Consider the following 16,087-nt stretch of genomic DNA (forward strand, 5'->3'; position numbering starts at 1 on the left):
CAACTTCAGAGCTAGAGCTTATGAGCAAGGAATCCTTTGTTGAAACCCCAGGTAGAGTCCCAGGGGGACATGCTGGTAGCCTTCTCGCCCAACAGCTCCTTTCTCTTGTGCAATTGGTACAGTCAAGCCTGTAGTCTTATCAGATAGGAGCTCCGGGCCAGGATAAAAGCTGAGGTTACTCCCCGGACCTAGGGGAAAGCAGTTCCTTCCTGGGTAGAAGGATTGAAAGTGGCTTTCAGTCTTCAGTGGAGGCTGAGGGGTTAGACTGATAGTTAGTGATCCTCCGCTCTGATCTCCATTGAGGCTGTCTCATGGAAACAGCTGTCATTTCTAACCTGTCTGTTCTGAGCCACCCCTCTAGGTGCCCAGGCTTGCTCAGGACTTCCGGTGGCAGGGGTGGGGGTGGGGTGGGGGGTGGAGCCAGCTTCAGCAGGGTCAGCTTGGGAAAGAACTGACCCCTGAGTTTCTGGAGCGGGAATTGCTGCATTTATGGGATAGATACTCTGAAAGGAGGGTTTGAATATCCAGTGGTATCTTCCCTTGAGCAGTGAGGAGCAAGGAGCTTTGATGAGCTGGGCTTCCTTTCCTGCAGTTCATATTGACGTCATACTTGTTCATAAGAGACAGGTTTCCTTTCTCTCCTTCCTTCCTTCCTTCCTTCCTTCCTTCCTTCCTTCCTTCCTTCCTTCCTTCCTTCCTTCCTCCCTTCCCCCCTCCCTCCTTCCCTCCCTTATTTCCTTAATGCATGAACTACTTTATTATTTTTTCAGCATAATATTTTTTATTGACTATTTGGAAATTTCACATAATTCACCCAGATCACATTCACTTCCTAGACAGGTGATTTTCTTAAAATATACAGGCCTAAAAAGACACCTCCAGAACACACTGTGTCATGTATCGATCATTCAAAGGTTTACGGGCACATTTTTTTTTTTTTTTTGACAATGCCGCTGTCGTTCAGCCCCCAGATTCCTGACACTCATGAAACTGTTGCTTCTTGTTCTTACCTGGTGAACCAGACACTGATGCCAGCGGAGCTGATACTCGTTGAGAGCTCAGAGCCTCCGGTTAAAGTGTGTTAAAAATGTTTTGGGGAGAGGGGCTGGTGAGATGGCTTAGTGGGTAAAGATGTCCACTGCCAGTTGTGGTGACCTGTGTTCAGTCATCAGCACCCACATGATGGAAAGGGAGAACCAATTCCCATGCATTGTCCTCTGATCACCACATTTGTGCTTGCCCTCCCCCCCACACACACGAGAGAGAGAGAGAGAGAGAGAGAGAGAGAGAGAGAGAGAGAGAGAGAGAGAGAGAGAGAGAGAATTAAAACAGGTAAGGAACTTCATATTTTTAGAAGTGCTTTTGTAATACCAGTGTTAAAACATGACATAATTTATTGAAATATGAGACTCTGTAAAAAGGGTAAACTTGATTACAGAGTGCATTCATCATCTCTTAACCCAATCTGGTTTTTTAAAAATGTTTTCCCACTCCTACATTCTCCGGGTTTAAATATTACACAGCATTTGAACAGTTTTGCTACACATTAAGTTTTTAAAAGTCTTAGAGTTTTGGGGCTGACTGTTCTGATGCTTGCTTGAGGAACAGGTTTGCCTTCAGACTTGCCCTGCTGCGAGGACTCGGAAGGAGCCCTTCACAGACTCCTTCTGCAGCCACGTCATTAGGGATCTGTCGTTTCTCAAGCCTAGTGGACGAGGTCACAGCAAGAAAATCTCACGCCAAGGTCACATGAGCTGAGGGCCAATGCTGTGCCACCCCAGGGTTTGACTCCGTCCTGGAAGTCCCCTTTGTGCTCTGTTTAAAGCTTTTCAGAAGCACAGTGAACACTGTGTTTGGGTGAAACTCCCAGGAGCAGTCAATGTCTGAGACTTTGACGTGAGCCAGGCAGGGTGCAGAAGGCTGCCCCTCCCCTACCACATTCCAAACTGGCCATTTCCACATTTATATGATGCAAGAGAAAGCCAGGGGGTAGATAAGGAGTGGGAACACTGGTTTCAAATGTGGATAGCGACATAATGGGAGCTATGCTAGCACCTGCAAGCTTATGCCAAAGGAACACCTTGGAACTCCGAAAGTTCGGAACGAAATGCTAGTCCTACCTCTTTGGAGTTTGGACTTTGAGTGATACATTATCCCCCCAAATTTATTTCTTCTTTTGTCTATCAGGCTACTCCCTCGAAACTGGTGATTTTAAGGATCACAGGAGAGAATGTACATGTGCGTGAGCTGCTAAGGTTGATGTCAACCGTGATGATATACTTTTCCCAACAGCATTATGTTTCCTAAATCTCTGGACCTCAGGCACAGTTGGTTATTTTTCTACTTGGATGACAAGGGAAATTTCACTTAGTTCCTGAAAGCAGGAACAGGTTCTTGGAGTCACTCCATATCATAAGTGTTATTTCTCAGTCTCACACTTGTCTGTTTGCCCAACAGTGTGCCGTGTAAGAGGTGTGTGGTGGTTGGTAATGGAGGAGTGTTGAAGAATAAGACACTAGGAGAAAAAATCGACTCCTATGATGTGATAATAAGGTAAATGTGTCTCCTATTTGCTAACCTAGAATTGCTTGAAAAGAATGGTTTCCCACTCTGGCACAGCTGCGTTTTAAAAATGACTGTTTATGCACCTGATTATACAGCCTTGGTTGCTGACTACAGTGAACCAGATTTCAAATCACTGATTTAGCAAATATTTAATAAGTCCACTTAATATGCCAGGGACAGCCCTAGCCACAGGAAAGATCATAGCATGATAAGAATGTTCATGTTCTTATGTTGTTTGCATTCTAAAGAAAGGGGGGGGGAAACAGTAAATGTATAAGAAGATAGCCTAAGTTTATTACAGACAAATAAGAGAGATGATAAACAATTATCAAGTGACTACTTGGGAAAGGGTGACCACTTAGAGGAGAAACTTAAGCTAGACCAAAGGACCCATAGAGGACTAGCTATATGAAGACAATGGAGGAGCAGTCCAGACAGAGGATGTGTTTTCAGGTTCTTAGGAAGCTTTGATCCTGGGTTTGTGAGGAGAAGCAGATAACCCAAGCTTAGAGAGAGGTCTACCCAGAAACCGAGAAGGTAGGCAAAGAACAGACCATGCAGGACTTTTAAGATTAGATGATTGCATGTTAACTTTAAGTTCATTAGGAGCTTTTGGAGCCTTTTAGATAACAACTTTAGGAGATATGGTTGTGTCTTGAAAGTTTTCTGGCTGCAGCAGACAATGGACAAGGCAGGGTATGAAGCATCAGGAGAAGTCGCTGTATTCAGGCCATGGATGCTTGGGCAGAACTGTCATGGAAGAGAAGGAAAGAGGGCAGACTGGAACTAGATTGTGGAAAAAGGGGTATCAAGATCTCCTGCCTGACTAGATAAAGTACTGCAGATAAGGGAGCAAGGGCGCCTCTGGTTGTTTTCAGCTCTGTTGATTGGCTGGAAAATTTAGCAAGTTTGGGAGACAGGTTTCGGCTGAGGTCCAGAAGAAAATAAAAATTTCTGTATGACTGTTATCTTTAAGATGTCTTTGAGATATGTAGCAGGTAAATGGACAGTCACATAAAGAGACTAAACTTTCTAATAGTGAGTGGCCCATGAGCTATATTTAATCAAGGGCTTGGTGTGACCCTTTAATACAGTTCTTCATGCTGTGGTGACACCCAACTGTAAACTTACTTTATTGCTACTTTATAACTGCAATTTTGCTACTGTTATGAATCGTAATAAATATCTGATATGCAGGCCATCTGATATACAACCCCTTTGAAAGGGTTGTCCGACCCACGGGTTGCGAACCATTGCCCTTGAGAGAGAGAGAGAGAGAGAGAGAGAGAGAGAGAGAGAGAGAGAGAGAGAGAGATGGCAGAGACACATGAGAGGGTCTGGCACTGAAGTTTGGGGCTCTTAAGACTTAGAGGTTGAACAAAAAAAATAAATGGAGTGACCTGCCAGCGAGGCATGAAGAAAACAAGGTGACCCCAGTTGCCAACAAGAGTGCTAAGTGTTTTGGAAGAGGGATCAGCTGGGTCCAATTCCGATGGAAAGTTGTGCAAGGGCAGAGGTGGGCCAGATGGACTGTCAACCCGACAGTCACTGTCACCCTTGACAAAAGCTTTAGGCAGGATGTGGCAAGAAGCCCAACTGGAGTGAACAGAGGTAAGAATGACAGAGAAGAGGGAGAAACCAGTGTCGTCAGCTATTGAGAAAACGTTCTGAGCAGGTGACAGTGAGCTGGGCCTGGGAGGTGGGTTCAGGATCTAAGAAGGCATGTGGCTCAAGTAGTTGAAATGGAAAGTGAGCCTGGTAGGATAAGAAGAAGAGGCCATGGGGTCAAGAGTTCAAGGGTGATTCATTTTCTGTAATGGAAAGGAGACCCATGTAACTGTGGTTACAGCTATACCAGTAGTCTCTGATACACAGCGTAGGGGAGATAGCTTTCCTGCCTCTCGTGTCTGAGTGGAAGGGGAGGGAAGGTTGTTATCTGGGTAATATTCTCTCTCCCTCCCTCTCCCTTTCCATCTTTGTCCCCCAAAGCCACCCCCTCCCCCCCGCCCCGTGTGTGTGTGTGTGTGTGTGTGTGTGTGTGTGTGTGTGTGTTAGCTTTAAGCAGCCATCGTACTAGGACACTGTGGCCACACTGAGAAGACCTTGCAGTGTGTCCTGAGGCTGCCTGGGTTACAAGCCGAGTTCTGGATAACAAGGTCATCTTCCTTTCTGTTTATTACCCATTTTTGAAGAATCTGTGGTAATTTATAGAACAATTGGGTGTATCCATTTTCCCACTAACAGATGTTTAACTGATAAGATGTTTAACTATAACTAATAAGATGTTTAGAACCTCGGCAAGTCTTTGTAGGCAAACACCAGGGGTCCATTTTGAAAGCCACTGTAGGTGTCTTGTATTACACACAGAGTTGGTGGCAAAAGGGTAAAACAGTATTTACCCTCCCAGGGGACATTGTTTTGGAAACAAAACATTCCATTTTCATAGAATGCCTTTATATTGTACGCACAGTGATTGTCTAACACTGGCCTTGAACACACACTAACACAACAGCAGATATTTCTAGTGTTTACAGTTCAATAGCAAAAGGCATTCGTCTAATTGTGCTGAGTGTGGTATAGAGTTTTTATGTAGCTATTTAACTTCAGAATATTTTTTTAAAAAGCGATTTACTGTTATGTGTGTTTGCCTGTGTCTATGTAAATACACTCTGTGTGTGTGTGTGTGTGTGTGTGTGTGTGTGTGTGTGTGTGTTGCCTGCAGAGACCAGAAGAGGATACCAGATACCAGATTTAGGGATGGTTGTGAGTCAGCATGTGGGTGCTGGGAACTGAACTTCAGTCCTCTGAAGAACAACAAATGCTCTTAACCACTGAGCCAATGAGTCTTCACCCTAACTTAAATGTGATTCTTTATGCCTTATCAGTCATGTTTTTGGACTGAATAACCTGTAGGCATATAACTTTCTCAGGAATTCAATGCCATTAGTTGAGAATCCAAGGCGGGTTTGTGTGGCTATCCACCAAGTTCTCTTCTAACTATAGTAATTATTATATTATGATAATCAATAGGTATAGTATTACTAACTATAGTGATTCTGTAGTTTTGCAGTCTCATTACTTTCAGTCCTGTGCAGGTCAGACTGAATGACAGACGCCCTAATTAGTTTCTGAATACAGATGACTGTCTCATGAAAAGGAATCGTTTCCCTGGTCAGTACTGTAAAATAGTAATCAACTGTCTTGGTGCTTCTGAGTGCAGGAATAATGGCTGATGTCCATTCAGTTCGGAAGCCTCAGAACCTGATGAACATGGCTCATACCCCACTCATCCTGTACATACTGTCTTACTACCCACAGAATGAATAATGGTCCTGTTTTAGGACATGAAGAGGATGTTGGGAGAAGGACAACCTTCAGGCTTTTTTATCCAGAGTCTGTCTTTTCAGACCCCACTCACAACGATCCCAATACTACAGCGGTTCTCATTGTCTTTAAACCACAGGATTTAAGGTGGCTCTTGGAAGTGATGATTGGTCGCAACATAGTAAGTGGGCAAAAACTATTTTGGTTCAGATTACTTTCAGTTTCTCCCCTGCTCCCCAAAAGTAAAATACATTTACAACATCCCATTTTCTGTGTCCTTTATTTCAGAACACTAATGGTTTTTGGAAGAAGCCAGCCTTAAACTTGATCTATAAACAACACCAAATCAGAATATTAGATCCATACATCATGAGAGAAGCAGCTTATCAACTGCTTCATTTTCCCACAGTGTTTCCCAAAGGTCAGGTATGTATGTATCATCACGTAGTTTCAAACTGAAGATCTAGCTAAGGGGACAGAGGGACATTAGAGCTTTCAGAAACTGCTAAGAACCATGGTTCAGATGGTATTTTCTTAGGACTATAGCTGTGTTCAGAAATTAGACACCAAATGGATACTATCTGATGTTTTACAGGTTGCAAAAAAGAAAAAAATGACCTTAAGTGAGAAGTGTGTTTTGGGTTTCTTTTGTGTTTGGATGGTCTCCATAGACTCTTTTTCTGAAGGCTCACTAATTTATTTCTTACAACCCTGTCTTCAGTGTTGTGCCACAAGGCCAGCATGACTCACGGGCTGCTCAACAGCCCTGTGTGCAGAATAGCTTCAAGACAAGGATGTAGCTTTTCGAGTAAAAAGAATTGTCTCAAGCACTCTGTTAGTCAACTTCATGCTACACAAAATACCAGAGGTATATCATTTGGGAAGAAGAGACTCTTAGCTCAGTGTTAGAAGGTCCTACATATGGTGGGGGTTGCACACCATTGTGGGACTGGGTTAGAGTGCTCACATCTCAAAGGCTGTAAAGAGGGATAAAAAATGTTGATCAGGAGGCCATAGTGAACTGAGTGTCCTTACATTTTGTTGATATTCTCAATTCTCCAGAGGCTTTGCCTTTTCCATTGTTTTATTCTTGCTCAAACCACCCCAGCAGGATACTCTTCAATTCACAGCTGCCCTCTGAGCTAAAACTACAGCTATATTTTATTTTAGAGGCTTTCCAAGATACCAGTCATAGCACATGTCCTTTTTAGAGTAATGTTTACTTTTGGGGGCTTGAGTCTTAAGGACACAATGATGGCTTAACTATTTATCTTTTTAATGTTTAGAAATCCACTTTCATCAGACTAGGTATGTCTGGAAGAATGTAGCTTATTTGTATTTTTAAGTTTCTGATTTCTTTTTAGAAACCCAAACACCCTACGACAGGAATTATTGCCATCACACTGGCATTTCACATATGCAGTGAAATTCACCTCGCTGGTTTTAAGTACAGCTTTTACAACCCAAATGGTCCTTTACACTACTATGGAAATGCCACTATGTCTTTGATGAATAAGGTAATCTATCTTTCTTTCTCTTCTTTTCTTCCTTCCTTCCTTCCTTTCTTTCCCTCCCTCCCTTTTTTTTTTTTTTTTTTTTTTTTTTTTTTTTTTTACTGTTTAAAAAACCCTTACTCTTAAAAATGTGTGTAATGTGTTCATCACATTTGTAGGTGCATACATGGTGTCTCTGGAAGCCACGGGTCAATGTTGAGTGTCACTCCTCATCTTGTTTTTTTAATGGTCTCTCACTGCTACAGAAATTACTAAGCAGTCTAGGCTGTCTGGCCAGCCAGTCACAGGGATAAGCCTGTCGCCACCTACTCACAGCTGGGATCACAAGTGTATGCCACTACACCTGGCTTTTTACACATGTGCTGGAGGTAGAACTCGGGTCCCTGCAAGTACTTTGCCCATCGAGTTTTGTCTCTAGCCACCCGTGTCCCTTTTCACACTCTTGAGCTCCCAAAGGCTGAAAACAGGATTCTGGTCCAGTGGCCATTTTACTTTAGCAGCAGTTCCTAACTTGTGGGCCTCAGACTCTTTGGATAGCCTCATGGTGACTGCTGTTTCATCAAATCCCAGTAGGGACCGAATCTTACTTGAGATTTCTTTTTCACACTATTTAAATATAATCAACTGGTGTGTTTGAGACACACGAACTCACCAAATCCTCACTAAGGTCATAGTAATTATGTTCACACTTTTAGTTAAGTAGACAGGTGGTCTAGAAACAGGTAACCCTATGAAAGACTTCATGTCGACAAAGTGGCAGACCTCTATACCAGGTGATGATCCTCTTGATCAGACACTGATGGTGGTGGACTTGACCCTGAGAGTCCAGTTCTGAATGAGAAGGGATTTCCTATTGTTGTAGTTCTCAGATTAATGATATACCATAAGCGACACAAAGATGTTATGTTTAAAATTTTGAAATGAGTGATTTGCTATAAAGTATATTGCAATAACAGCTCATGAAATCAGCCTCGTTAAATAACCCCTGAATATCTCAGAGCTGGGGAAATGACATTCATGCTGAATTTTGCTGCTGTCTTTGGTGCTTCTAACATGAGACAAGTATTTAAGCTTAGAACAAATGCCGAGCTTTCCCCTCTGCCCTAGTTTCCTACAGTACATGTAAAATATTGAAACAAGAGCAGAATACCGAGGCAACTTCCTGGAGACACCCATCAACAGGATGGATTTTAAAAAAAATGGTGGTGTTGGAGATCAGATCTAGGGTGCTGTACAATGCTAGGCAAGTACTTGACCACTTATCTATACATCCAGCTCCAGAATGACTGTTTCTGCAGTGTTAGGAACTGACTTCAGAGACTTATGAAGGCTGGGCAAGTATTCTACCACTGAGCTAATATCTCAGACTTTAAAAAAAAAAATCTTGTGTCAGGGTCTCTCCTTGTAATCCAAGCTGGTCTTCACTAATGATCCTCCTGTTTTACCTTGTCAAATGGCTCGGATTATAGGCATTGCAAAACTGTGTCAGGCTCAGAATTGTTTTAAAGGTGAAGGGTTATTATTTACTACATAATAAGTGGGCTCTAAGAAATCCTGTGTTACAAACCAACCCACCCACCCACCCACCCTGCAACCACCAGGTTTTATGGTATCTTACCTCCAGGTCACTTTTTAAAAATGGATTCCCAGTGTTACTTTTACATTGCATATTCTGATTTAAATTTTTGGTCTCTCTGTAATTCACTGCTCCAGATGGAGCTCATGTAGAAAGTGAGATTTAGGGAAAGCTCTCAAGCAAAAAAAAGGAGCAAGCAGGGAACAAAGATCTGTGCCACTTGTTGCTAACATCTGTACTTCCTTTAACATCTGAGTAACTTTTAACATTCAGAGTATTAAAGTGTCTGGCTTTGATAATGTCCGGAGAGTGGGACTGATGACAATCCTATTTCATTTTCTCTTTCAGAATGCATATCACAATCTGACAGCAGAACAGCTCTTTTTAAAGAGCATTATAGAGAAAAATATGGTAATCAACTTGACTCAAGATTGACCATTACAGATTCAAAAGAAGACGCTAAACAGTATTAGTTTTATTTTTGTACTGCAAATTTTAGTTTATTTTTAAATATGTTGGATGAACTCATCAAATAATTATGTGTATTAAATCTGTTGCTGCCTGGTGATTTATAACCACCAGCTTAATTTCTGTGAATATATTTATGAAATACAAAAAACCCTTTTAGTTAAGATATCAGGGAAATATAAAGTTTTGACTGTGTTGTTTTTAAGACAAGCTACTGTTTTGAGGTGTTTTAAAATTCCTTTTGGTAGTTCCTTCATCTTAGAGTTCCAGGCGCTTTAGCTAATGTCCCTAGTTCTGATGTTCACGTGCCATTCTGAGACAATTATTTGTTATGATTTGTTATGCCTGGCATATGATGGGGGCCAGGGGCAGAAAACTAGAACCGCTTGTTGTGGAAGTCCATGGTGTGTTCATTGTAGTTTAATTAAGTTCCCCATGCAATTAATTAAGCCAGTAATAGCTTGCAGTGTTCGGGAGTAAACCAGAGCCTTTCTTGTACATGCCAGATAGACAAGCACTCTCACCCTCTGAGCATTCTGAGATTTTTTTGGGGAGTGGGGGAGCGGGTTCTTACTGTGAGCCTAGGCTGGCCTTGAACTCGGTTCTCTTGCCTCACCTTCCCAAGTTCTGGGATTATAACTCTGTGCCACTACATATGATGCACAGCATCATTTTTTTTAAATGAAAAAAGAGTGTTTTTCAGGCAAGGTTTATGTAAGCTCTGGGTGGCCTAGAAACCACGGTGTAGTCCAGACTGGCCTTAAACTCAGAGATGGGCCTACCTCTGCCTCCAGAGTGCTGGGATTAAAGGAATGTCAGTTTAAAAAAAGCAAAGCAAGATCACTAATGAGGAAATTTAGTATTTTCCCAGTTTAACGTATTCATTAACTCTTAAATGTTTATTTGAAGCAAATTAGAAAAGTAAAACAATGAAAGTAAAGCTTTAAGATTCCTGATGACTCTCTATTATTTCTATGGTAAAAAAAAGTTGGTATTTCCTATGACTAAATTTAGCCTTCACCGAAACATTTACTGGGCCTCTTCAGGTACATGAGAGCAAAGTCTGCTGAAACACAAACAAAAGACAGCTCTGTGAAGCAGTCCCCCTTTCCAACTGTTGAGACACACAACCAAAGGCTCCTGGGGGTAGGATGGGAGGAGAAAAGAACAGGAGAGGTGATGAGGATGGATTCAAATCCTGTCGGAAATCTGAACTGAATGAAGAATCGCTGTCCTTTGAACAGTAAACATCACTGGAAATGTTGGTGTTACTGGCAACCAACTTGCCCCCCTAAAGAGATTATACATAAACAGTTAAGTACCAAGAAAAGAATGAATGAAATGCTGAAAAACCAGCTTGTGTTGGAGGGAGAGTTAGCTGCTGGGTTGACAGAGATCAGACAGCGAGGCTAGCTCATGTTGGCATATTCACAACCCTTGGGGTGGAAGCTGGGTACTAGATGACGCTACATGTTCATGGAGTGTTTCCCTCTTCCTGCACGGCCACAGGGAGCTGGGCTGCTCAGGGTCATGTCCATGTAAGTCAGGCTTGAGAAGGGTGGAGCTGGCACCAGGGGAGGTGGCATCGGGGGAGCAAAGGAGAAAAACTAACGGGAGCATTTGGAAATGATGCTAGAAGCACGATAACATTGGTCATGAAAATGCGACTTGTCAATGTTGAGAGATTTGGCATTTGGTGGAGTATGATGTCAAGGTTGTTTTATTTAATCCAAATAATCTGAGCAAGACACACATATATAATTTATTAAAAACACATTAGAATCTCACTAATTTCAACAGCCTAAATTCTAGCAACATATACAAATATCAAGTGACTACAGTACATGCCGAGGTAAGAAAATACATTCTGGGAGATTATAACTGACACTCACGCCATCTTCACTTCCTCTGTACTTCAATACATGTTTTGTTTTTACCATTCCCAGTGCCCCAAATGGAAAACAAGAGAAACTATACACAAGCTGGACTAAGTAAGAATTGGTGCCACAGTTAACATAAACACCTTCTCTCTAACTATCCCACCCACTAGATTTTGCAGTTTAGGGACTTCAAGTTCAAAACCAAAAGGTAGAATTAACAACTACACAGAGCTTCGCTAGTTCTCCTCAGAGGGTCTGGAAACCTTCCAGCGTCCCCCATAGTCTCTGGGTTCCTTTTAGTGGTCTTGGGTTTCTACTCCCCAGGTGACAATGTGGAGCCAAGGCAAAGATGCTCCCGCTCAATCCCTGGCCACAACTTTGTGGACACATCCATATGTAAAGCTTCGTCCCTGGGACAGGGAGAGAAGCACACACACAGAACACACCGTAACTGTAATGACTGGATAAAGTCTCCAGGTGAACAGCGAATCAACCCATTGTTGAATGCAAAGTGCAAACAGTGAAACATGAATTAAATAACTGGACTGGACCTGGCACATTTCAACAGGGACTACTTGGATCTACACACAGTATTTAACAAAATGCAAACCAGAATTCACAATCTCTCTATCTGTGCTGGTTCCAAGGATCAAGTAACAGCCAAGTCAGTGTAATTTTCTGAAACCTCCGAAGGCCACGCTTGCCACACTGCTGTCTACATATTTCTATAATTGTAATATCAGGAAAAGAAAAACCGAATAAACCACAGTGACTTAAGTATTGAATATTTCAAGCAAAGAATTAAAAACAAAATCAAGGAGTTTGGTCAAGAAATGGTTCCTTTCACATTTTACGTGATTGTCTTCCAAAGCTCTGTATCAGACATGTAAGTAACTGAGAACCTAAAACAATCTATAATACAAAAACAAAGTAAAAACACAAAACCAGAAAAAAAATCATTTGAACCAGGCTCAGCTCTTCATCTGCAAAGTAAAAATATATATAAAAATAATTGGATATTTTATGAAAACCATGGGCAGAATTCAAAGACAGCACAGTGGCAATAGGAATCATCAAGTCTTACAATATGCATCATACTAGAGAACATGGCCTCACTTTATTTTTAGAAAGTTCTGGGGGAAATTATCTGAGACACAGTTACACAAAATAGCAAGCTTCTTTGGGAAAATGACTTCATCTTCAAAATGTCTCTCTTAAAGCTTCCACCAGGAATCTGACTCAAACAGAACTATACTCTCTGTGTATTAAGCATGAATAAAAATAAAACAGCAAATGGTTTACTTTGTTCCCACCTGAAAGGGGGCAACTGCATCATGTGCTTTACACATTCTTAAATGTATCAGTACAAGTTCAGTATCTGTGCTTTTTGCTTCGTTACCTTGAAACAAAATGTGCATTGATTTTTCAATGAGTGAAATTGTGCCTCAAAATCTGCAAAACAAAAGGCAAATTACAATGAAAGCAACAAAATCGGAGGAAGAGGAGGAGGAGGAGGTGGAGGAGGAGGATGCAGAGGCAGGGAACCTGCAGAAACAAACAGCTGTTTCTGAAGCAATGTTTTAAAATACTGAGGGACTTGTAGAAGGAAGCAAAGTCAATACTGTTTACCATTATCCAAATTTAGTGAGGGTTGGCAATGTACAACCTGGATGGTCCAAGCTGAGAGAAATGACCAGGACCTGATGGCCCAGGATACTTTAAGACTAAACCAACGAACATGTTTGTGCAGAGGGGTACAGAGTTTATGTCTACATCTGATGAGCTTCTTCAGTTAGCTTGTCAGCCTACAGAAGGTGGTTTCCGCGCACTACAGCCTAACCCATTACAATGTCTAATGTACCCTATCAGAAACGAGTGCAGGCAGGTCAAGAAGTGACAGGTCGCTGGGGAGAATCCCGCTCAGTTCAGATGCTATGGCACGAGTCAGCCAGGTCTGACACAAAGGACTACTGAGATTCCCACAGAATCACACACAACTGAAGAAGGCATGGTGGCCCGTTCTTCTTTTTGTACTATAAGACTGAATCTCAGGCCTCACACGTGCTGTAGGCAAGCACAAACCACTAAGACATATCCTCACCCCTTTCTTATTTTGAGACAGGGTTTTATGAGTGGCCTAGGTTAACCCTGACTTTACTCTGTAGACCTCAAAGCATGAACTTGGGATCCTCTTGCCACAGGTACTTGGGACTGCAGGCCTGTGCCATCAGGTCTGGTTCATGTCGGCTTCCTTTTTCTTATAATAGTTTATTGAAGAAAACTAAAATAAACTATTTGACAACCGAAGACTGGTTTCTCTAGACTGCCTATTGAAAGAGGCCACGAGCATCTATGAACCCAGGATGGAGCGAGGCCACAAAAGGTCCTGGGTGGGATGAGCAGAGGTGAGACCAGGTCCTGTGCCAGGAGGCGTTAAAAGAGTGTCACCAAACAAGAAGTCAGCTTACTGCAAGGCACGCGCTCCAACTCTGCACCTTCCTCGGGAAATACAGAGCAGTGCCCATGGCTGCAGCCAGGACAATGTTTATGGACTGTAGTTGTGAAGAAAAAGATGGCAGACAGTAATACAGGGTGGACAGAGGAGGAGAACGTGATAGTACCTACCTTTCACAAAGGGAGAATTTCAAGCCATTTGATATTTCAAGAACAGTACCATGCATTATTGCCAGCAAGGCTTATCAAACCATCTCAAGTTCATTAATGTACCTGCAGCATTGGTAATAAATACTCAGTGATTTTCAGTTTCTTTGAAGTGCATTATAGGGAGCTTTTTCTGTATTAAAAATAGTGTTTTACAGTAGTAACAAACAGGATGTTTGAAATGTAACAGGCAAGCAGTAACTGTGCCACACAGTAACACCTTTAAAGCAAGATGGCAAGATAAGTAGTTTCTTGTACCTCGGTCACCACATTCCCCTACCCACTTCAGTGACAGATACATAATACATTCTACTATTACTACCACTAAGTAATTAAAAAGCCATGTGCTTTAAATGGATGCTTTGTAAAAAGCAGCACCACCTTCAAAGGATTTCTTTAAAAGCATCCCACTTCTCATCCCTTCCTGCTCCAGATACTTCCTGGGTGCTCAGCGGCACCTGGTACACCAGTTCCTCTGGGGCAGCAGCTGGCTTCCCACCTTTTGGGGTGTCATACTGAGCCTGGCCCGAGGAGCAGCTGTCAGTCCTGGAGAGAAGTGTGTTGTAAGTTCCCACTAACGCGGGAGGAGGTTGGTTCCCTGCCGTTTTGAAAGTGGATGTGGAGGGCAGACCAACTGAGGCTGTGGGGTGCCCTGACATGTCCATGACGATTGGCGTTGCATACTCAGGCCCCGTGATGGGCAGTGGTTCAGCATAGGCATGATACACTTCCTGCACTGGAGAGTTGTAAGGATCTAGGTCCGCGTAGCCTGCTTCTTTTCCTTCTTCAGGTTTGAAGGTAGACCTCTGATGGAGTGTGCCAACAATTCCTCCCACGAGGGGTTGTGCATATTCTGTGGGTCCCACAAGACACAATGGGACACTTAGGAAAACAGATTACATACTTTCAAGGTGACCTCTACAGGTTGCACCAAAACCAAACATTATGTCATGGCACTGCTGTCTTTATCAATGAAAACCATAGAATTCCCACCAGAGGGGCCAGCTGAAAAATAAAAGTATGTTCTCTAGTACCTCACAACCTGACACAACAAAGAGGCTCATTCCTATACTTTTGCATCAAGTGTATATATTCTTCAGATTTACAAGCAGTTCCTGCATGGGAGCAAATATTTTATTAATGTAAAATTATTAATTTATTAATGTAAAAGCATTAGTCTTAGGAAACACCACCTCTTCCTCCCTTCGGAACTATCGGAAATGATCAGAATGGACATGTACTAGGGCAGCAGGATGCCACGGTCTTTCAGCTTTTCCTAACTCTTTATTATTTTGGGTACTGGCGTTCATGTACATATGGAGGCCACAGGTCAACATTGGGTGTTATTCCTCGAGAGCTGTCCATCTTTTGTCTTTTCAGACAGTGTCTCTCACTGAGACCTGGGGCTCACCCATTTATCGTGCTAGCAAACCCACCCCCAGGCTAAGGGATATAATGCCCAGTGTCTTTAGAAAGGAACGCTTCAGTTTTATGGACAGACTACCTAAGCAGAAATGATTCGTTTTCTCAAGGTTATTTTTTGAAAATGTTAACCTTCAAGAACACAGTTTGTCTTAAAATTTTTGTATGTGTATGAACGGCATGCATGTCCATGTACCATGTGTGTGCCTGGTGTCTGCACAGGTCAGAAGAAGGTGTCTGATCACCCAGAACTAGAGTTACAGATGGTTGTGAGCCACTTTGTGGGTGCTGGGAACAGAATTCAGATCCTCTGCGAGAGCCACACATGCCCTTAAGTGCTAAGCTATTTCTCCAGCCCCAGAACATAGACTACCTTTAAGATAGGAAAAAGATCGAACATATCACAAATCCTACAGTCCTTGGAAAACCTAAGTGTTCATAGTCTTACCTGCAGAATCAGCTTGGAGCACTGTGGTGACTTCTCTGGGACTCAGGTGACTCACTTCACTATTGCTATAGCGAACTGGCGTCTCCTCGTGCTCCACGGATTTGGCCGGGAGAAACTGCTTCACTCCTTTCCACCAACCTTCATGGTGATTGTAAGCCAGGGACCATGTATTACTTAGAGACCAGTTCTACAGAAATCAGTTCATGTTCGAGGTGACTCTGCTCTGACA

General features: G+C 42.5%; 2 protein-coding genes across 5 annotated transcripts in view; one reads left to right on the forward strand and one right to left on the reverse strand.

Moving 5' to 3' along the window:
• St3gal6 (ST3 beta-galactoside alpha-2,3-sialyltransferase 6) overlaps positions 1 to 10,124 on the forward strand; it is a 65,085-nt gene extending 54,961 nt beyond the window's left edge. For all 3 annotated transcript variants that reach the window (XM_059277672.1, XM_059277673.1, XM_059277671.1), the window contains exons 7-11: positions 2,458 to 2,553; positions 5,884 to 6,070; positions 6,178 to 6,315; positions 7,254 to 7,406; positions 9,328 to 10,124. In XM_059277672.1, the coding sequence (XP_059133655.1) occupies positions 2,458 to 2,553; positions 5,884 to 6,070; positions 6,178 to 6,315; positions 7,254 to 7,406; positions 9,328 to 9,414 (661 nt within the window). In that variant the 3' untranslated portion in view covers positions 9,415 to 10,124. The remainder of the gene's footprint in view (positions 1 to 2,457; positions 2,554 to 5,883; positions 6,071 to 6,177; positions 6,316 to 7,253; positions 7,407 to 9,327) is intronic.
• Positions 10,125 to 11,151: 1,027 nt separating this feature from the next.
• The window catches only part of Dcbld2 (discoidin, CUB and LCCL domain containing 2), a 66,457-nt gene continuing 61,521 nt past the window's right edge, over positions 11,152 to 16,087 (reverse strand). For both annotated transcript variants that reach the window (XM_059277670.1, XM_059277669.1), the window contains exons 15-16: positions 15,859 to 15,996; positions 11,152 to 14,841 (exon numbers count right to left, since the gene is read on the reverse strand). In XM_059277670.1, the coding sequence (XP_059133653.1) occupies positions 14,372 to 14,841; positions 15,859 to 15,996 (608 nt within the window). In that variant the 3' untranslated portion in view covers positions 11,152 to 14,371. The remainder of the gene's footprint in view (positions 14,842 to 15,858; positions 15,997 to 16,087) is intronic.

This window comes from Peromyscus eremicus, chromosome 12 (assembly GCF_949786415.1).
Source record: "Peromyscus eremicus chromosome 12, PerEre_H2_v1, whole genome shotgun sequence".
In the NCBI taxonomy this organism is placed as follows: domain Eukaryota; kingdom Metazoa; phylum Chordata; class Mammalia; order Rodentia; family Cricetidae; genus Peromyscus; species Peromyscus eremicus.